Below are 6,316 nucleotides of genomic sequence, written 5' to 3'. Positions count from 1 at the left end.
TTTTTACCTGGATTACTGAGATGCATCAGGACATATTTTAAAAAAATTACAAAACTTAATAGCCAACAGTATTTTTACAGTCTTTATTTTACAGTTAAAGTACATGTTTATCATATAAAGTCTAATGTTACAACTAATCGGGGATCCCTTTAAAGGTATGAAAATAACTTTTTCAATTTTAAAAAAAGATATTTAGGAAGTGAAATCATCATTTTGAATTTGTTTATCTCCATGTGGAAAAGCTTCAAAATCAGCTTAAAGGCATAAAGATTTATAACCTTTTTCATGAACTTATATTTATTTACTTTTTAGATTAGTGCTAAGACGACAGCATTCCATTTTGTCTTGGTTCTGCTTGGACTCGCCATTGGCTCGTTAGTTCTGTTAGAATCAAATCTTCAAATTGAGGCTGTTCAGAGCGCWATCTACATCAGGTAAGATATTCATTACCCTTTTTCAAATTTTATTCATTTAATGAAGTCTAAAAGTTTAGTTTTTTAAAAAATGCCTCTGTTATTTTCTTTTTAACTTATAACATTAGAAAATGTACAAATTTATATTTTACAAACCAAGAATGTTCAGCAAATAATTAGAAATGTTTTGTTCTTATTAAAACAGCCGAATGAGTCTTATCCAAAGGCTTTATTTTTTCTGTCAGGGTCAACTTTCTGCTGATTTAAGAGGAGAAGATTCAGGCCTGAGGTCAAAGTGAATCGCCTCCAGCTCAGATGAGACAACCGAGCCAGACTGGAGATGTTCTTGCCCTGACATCAATCAGTGGGGACACGTTTTCTTAGAGGATGCGCCGTTTTTGAGCTTTGCAAGGCGCAGGAATGCAGCCGAATCTTCGTTGTTGGTGGTTGTAGTTGCTGCAGCAACCTGGTTTGAACTCGCTGTGCATCACTAAGAAAACCTTGGTTTCACGGAAGGGATTGTGGCTTTCGGAGCACCGGGTTTCAAAAGAGTTKAGCTTTTCTTCTTCTTCTTCGTCTTCTTCTGTTTCTCTGTGCAGGCGTTCCCAGTGAGGCTTGATTTACCGTGCAGAGGAATTATGGGAAAGAAGGCCTTGCCAGCCACCGTCTCCATGATGCTGTTGCTGTATGAATCCAGCAGATGGAGACGATTTGTCTTCTTGAGGGCAAGCTTTGACGTGTGTGGCTCTTGATATGCATTGTCGCCTGCTCGGAGATCAAAACTTTGATGGGGGAAAAGATCCTTGAGAGTTTCAAATTCCCTGTTTGCACGCAGGAGGAGAAATAAAGCCAGAAGAGCATCTGTCAGCAGCTCAGCCTTGCAGACCGCTCTGTGGTCGGCTGCGAGGTCTCTGTGACCTGTTCCTGTCAGTGTTCTAGGCCTCACTGCTGGCTCTGGCCTTATCCAGCACAAGGAGAACACAATACTTAAATCATTCATAATTAGCTCCTTCCCTCTGCTTAATAACACATGGAGATAAATGGCTTCCAAGAAGTTTCCAAATGAAAATAGTTGGTTTGGAATTAGGAGCAAGAAAAGTGCCTTAGAGTCGTGTGTTGTAGTTCACTCTGTTCCTCTTGAGGAAAAAAAGACAGCTTTAAAGGACACKTCATGAAAATAGATATTTATTTTATGTTACATCTTCACGATATAGTACATGGAAATAAATGACAACTATGGTGAGATTTGTTTCCCCTGATCTCTGCACAGGTTCTGACACGGGGCTCCTAACACGAGCCGAGCTTCTCCAGAGCGCCGTGAAGGGTCTTCAGGTCCTCTCTCATCTGGCTCAGAGCATTTTGGATCTTGCCAGGCTGGTCCAGAACCTCAACGCTGCTGGTTARAGGGTCGTAGCGCACGGCGAACGAGCGCTTGATGTTGGCAGAGTACTTCCTGTTAAGAGAAGGGACAAGTTTAAAGCGGAAAATGATCAGCGTTTGCAAAGATTTCTGGGTAAGTCATGGCATGGTTGTTTGGCAAAACCTTAAACTTTGGTTATGGCTCAAAATTTGGAGCAAAGGCTTTTTAAAACTTTTTATATCCAACAACAAACGGAGTCTAATGCAGTCCAAGAGAATGTTTGCCATGGTGACAAGAATGAGCCACAATCAAAGACTGATTTGCTACCTTAGCTTCATCTTTGCGTCCTCGAAGCTTTCAGACACAAAGTAAACCGGYTGGTAAGTCTGGTCCTGGTAGGGCTGCACTGCTGTCTCCTCCGGGTCGAACGCCTTGTACTCCGGCTCGTTTGACATTGCGTACTGGGAGGGGAAAGCGGAGAGMGTCTCAGCGCACAAACACCGAGCAAACAACACAAACCTCGACGAGACGAGACGACACTCACAACGAGCTCTCCGTATGACGAGAGGAGTCCGGCGCCGTAGGCTTTCACCTCTCCGTTCTGCTTGCAGAGGCCAAACTCCACGGTGAACCAGTACAACTGAGGAAGAGAAGCAGAAGTGATGGATGAGCTGCAGTTCAAAACTTCAGCCACTAGATGTCACCGAATGACCAGGCCATGCTTACCGTGGAAAGTTTCTCTATGTCCKCATCTGAAGCTCCAAGTGAGGCGAGTCCAATCTCCTGGTGACGCACAGACGTGTTAAAGGTGATGGAAGCAGATAAAAAAAAAAAACAAGAAAAAATTAAAAAGATGGTGCACTCACCTGAGAAAACTGCGCAAACTCTTTATCGGTCAGCATGGGGATGTGTCCGAGCAGCTCGTGACAGCAGTCTCTGTCGGGGCAGATTGAACCAAGTCAGGGCAAAACTCAAAATGAGTAAACGAGGAGGCGCAGGGTGGGCGACTCACGGCTCAGGGGAGTGCATGGGCGAGGACGAGTGTCGGATGTACTGGGTGCACTGGAACACCCTGAAGGCCAAGCTGGCCAGGAAGTCTCTGGCTGACAGCAGGCCTGCAACTGGACGCAGCTGGAAACCAGTTTTCTCTGAACCCCCAAGAGAAAGTAGAYCCAATGAGACATAAGTACACCTCAATGAAATCAGTGTTTCAGACTTATATTTGATTAATTTTAAATGAAACATTGCAATTTTTTTATGTGATCATAAATTTGGATTTATTTGCATCTTTGGATTGTTTGTCAGACATGTTGATAATAAGAATAAAACTTTCTGGTCTGATTTCTTTCGGTTTCATTGTTTTCTTTTTTCCCCACTAGATGTCCTCRCTCTTCTCCTGCCTCCACTTGATAACCACCTTTAATTTGCTTTGTTTAAAACTTCATGAAATTCCATTTAGTTTAATTTTTTTTTATTCCTCAACCTGCATTTGAGTACTTCCATCTTAACTTGGAGCAAATTCTTGACATACTGTATATTTGGTTAATTTAGTGACAAAAAGCCAAAATTACCAATTGATACAGAACAATAATTTCTAATTGTTACATATTGTTATTTTTTTTTATATTACCAAGTCTGAAATCCCAGCTTTTTTAAATGTTTGAAATGTTTACCTTAGAAACATTGAATTATTTAACTTTTGTGTTAATCTTTATAGAAAACTCTATTCTTTTGTTGAAAAAGAAACCAAAATGCCTTTTTTTTTACTTCAAGCTCCTTAATATTATGTTTTTTTCCTCCATATTGCTAAAAAAAATTAATTATTTCAAAGTTTTGCATTGGTATACTCACAGGTGAGTATTAAAATCTTGGTATTTAATTCCACTTTTTGTTCATTTAAATGAAATAACTCGATTTTATTGCTTCTTTTTAATCCAAATCTCTTATTTTTGACAGGACAGCTCAACCCTTGATGTGCTTTAACCATAAAAGCTGAGAGTTTAGCCACCTTTCAGGAAGGCTGAGACGTCTCTGAGCTGAGGGATTTGATCCGGTCCGTATCCACACTCGTCCTCCAGCTGCTGCAGGCCGTCTAAGAACTGCCTGCAGGCCAGGGTTTGATAAACGCTCCTCAGCTGCTGGTAAACCTGCCTCCTGTAAACACAGTCGCAGCTAAGCATCACCACTTCTTTCAGGGTCTCACCTCATCAGCACCTGTATGAGGTTGCTCTCACCATGTAGAGGTTTCCTCTGCGGTGTAGTCAATCTGCGGCAGCGGGTCGCCTCTTTCACCAGAACAGAAAAGAAAACTTAATGAAAAATGTGTTGTTTTCTTGTGAATGTTTGGAAATTACATAAAAGTAGAGCTCACTGTTTGTGTCTGAAGGCGAGCTCGGAGATGGCAGCTCGTCTTTTTCTGTATTCTGAATCATTGTACCCCTGCAAAGAAAAAAAAAACAAGTTAACTTGTTGAAAATAAGTGTCTTTTTTTTCTAATGAATATTATTTTTATTTTGCATTAGATACCCACGGGATGATCGTGGTCCAGGTCCGGATCAAATTTGGTAATGAGGAGGTTACATCTGTCAAGGTCTTTGATCTGTCGAGGAAACCAGGCAGCTGCGGAGCAGACAGAGCTTCATTTTCACATTCTGACCGTAAACAGAGTGAAACCACAATAAAATCCAGTTCGTACCTTTTTCCTCCGGCACACAGCGAACATCGCCCACCACCCTCTTCAGAGAGTTGATGAACACGTCCAGATCGGAGCGATGGACCTCACACCTCATGAAGAACTCCAGGTCAGGCAGGTCCAGCTTGGACTTCTTCCTCATCCGGCTCTCGACATGAARGAGTTTGGCTTCAAACGTCTGATGAAAGATAAGTTTTTCCATTTAACATAAACTTCTGCCTCCATACTGTCCAAAATATAGATTTAATTAAAAGACGATATTTTAAATAATCACAGTTTAGAATGACTTTGTTTTTAAATTCAACACAATTTCATTCAAAAATTCATCCTGTTTTAACACAATCAACAGATGCATTTTAGCATTATTTTACGTGAAACAAAAATAAATCTAAAATGCAACTGTTTAATACAAGCAGTAAAACGATCTTTCCCACCCCAGTTATTAAAAGTTTTGGAAATAACATATTTAAAAACTGAGTAATATACAAAGAATTAGGTCTGTTTTTGTTTAAATATGTTACTTTTTTTGTACAATGTGTTAAAATCACTGATTTTGTTGAAGCTTTACAGATGATAGTTTCACATAATCTGTTGGATTCCTGGCACAGATATTTCACAAACTGCTAATTATAATTTAATTGGATTTTAATTAAACGTAAATTACTCTAAACCTGAGTTGACTTTACTTAATGAGTTTTCTAAAAAAAAATGCATCATTTTCATGTTACAGGTTTACACATGAAACAAGAAAATATTGAGTATTGAWCAGTAATTATCCAAAATTAGCTGTAATTTTAACCAGGATGCAGATCAAACATAAAAAAGTAAATAATATGTAAAACTAATTTTTGACTCCTTACCTCCAGTATTTTCCCCGTTTGAAAGAATCCRCAGTTCTTCTCATTGCTGAGCGTGAACAGGACGTTTATAGTGACTTTGCCATCTTTGTCCTCAAACACGAAGCCGTCTCCGAACTTGGAGGGCCCCGGGGAGCCCGCGGAGCTGCTCCCGCGCTCGCGGCGCGCATCCTCGATCAGACTCTGCTTCCTGCTGCTGAACGTCTTCATGTCTCTGCTGGAGGGCTGCTGGCTCAGGTTTGTGTGCCCTCATCCTCGGTGCGTTTAAATAACCCCAGCTGGGCTGAGTGGACAGGAGGTGCGCAGGTGCGGCACACAACTTTGTTTTTGTTTTTTTGGGGGGGTGGACCAGTTGTGCGTCATGGTTTGATTTCCATATTTTATTTATAGCTGTGTTCTGATCTTTTGAAGTGGGKTTCTAGAAAAAGTTCTAAACATTAACATCTTACCTGCTGTMGAAGACTTTTTGAATGAGCTCCRTTTAGAGAAATAAAACTAATTTCGACCAGATTAACAAACTAATGGCTAGTCYRAGTGGATTTTTTAAAGCAGAATTCATAATCAAGTAAAAGGAAACTCATGCTTGTTATTGTCTTTATTTATTTTTCCTCTAAACATTTAAAATCAGGATATATGGTTGTTTTTTTTTTGCTAATCCAAGATTGTCTATTTGACAGATRCAGACTCTGACAAGTTTTATWWTGCATATTTTTAACATCRTATTCATACAAACTAGTTASAGTTTTTGACAACAATATGAGGGCCAATTTAATTTTAAAAGGGGCCATATGTAGCCCGGGGACCACTAGTTGGATAGACATTGAAAAGAACCACTTGCCAAAACATAAAGCAGCTTACATGAATATAAGAAGAAAGCAACATAAATAGTTTTGAAAAACACATTTTCAAACAAAAGTTTCACATTGTTGTACAAAAATATTAGTGTTCAACTTTAAATCTAAAAGGATTTTTTCACGTTTTGTTTTAAGATTAA

At 39.6% G+C, this 6,316-nt stretch overlaps 2 protein-coding genes across 2 annotated transcripts in view; both read right to left on the bottom strand.

Annotated features, from left to right (window-relative positions):
* Positions 1–521: 521 nt before the first annotated feature.
* On the bottom strand, positions 522–5,848 carry th2 (tyrosine hydroxylase 2). Its single transcript, XM_014025842.1, has 12 exons — positions 5,326–5,848; positions 4,469–4,643; positions 4,304–4,392; positions 4,145–4,212; positions 4,008–4,058; positions 3,782–3,927; positions 2,786–2,921; positions 2,640–2,709; positions 2,500–2,556; positions 2,318–2,413; positions 2,101–2,234; positions 522–1,866 (listed from the first exon to the last, which is right to left on the bottom strand). The coding sequence occupies exons 1-12, from the start codon at positions 5,530–5,532 to the stop codon at positions 1,701–1,703; spliced, it is 1,395 nt and encodes a 464-aa protein (XP_013881296.1). The 5' UTR covers positions 5,533–5,848; the 3' UTR covers positions 522–1,700.
* Positions 5,849–6,004: 156 nt separating this feature from the next.
* pah (phenylalanine hydroxylase) overlaps positions 6,005–6,316 on the bottom strand; it is a gene marked incomplete in the record, with an annotated part of 15,185 nt that continues 14,873 nt past the window's right edge. The window contains 1 exon segment of the mRNA XM_014025840.1: positions 6,005–6,316.

The sequence above is a fragment of the Austrofundulus limnaeus genome, unplaced genomic scaffold (genome assembly GCF_001266775.1).
Source record: "Austrofundulus limnaeus strain Quisiro unplaced genomic scaffold, Austrofundulus_limnaeus-1.0 Scaffold504, whole genome shotgun sequence".
NCBI lineage: Eukaryota > Metazoa > Chordata > Actinopteri > Cyprinodontiformes > Rivulidae > Austrofundulus > Austrofundulus limnaeus.
Note: the sequence above shows the minus strand (reverse complement) of the source record. Positions and strands in the feature narration are given on the sequence as shown.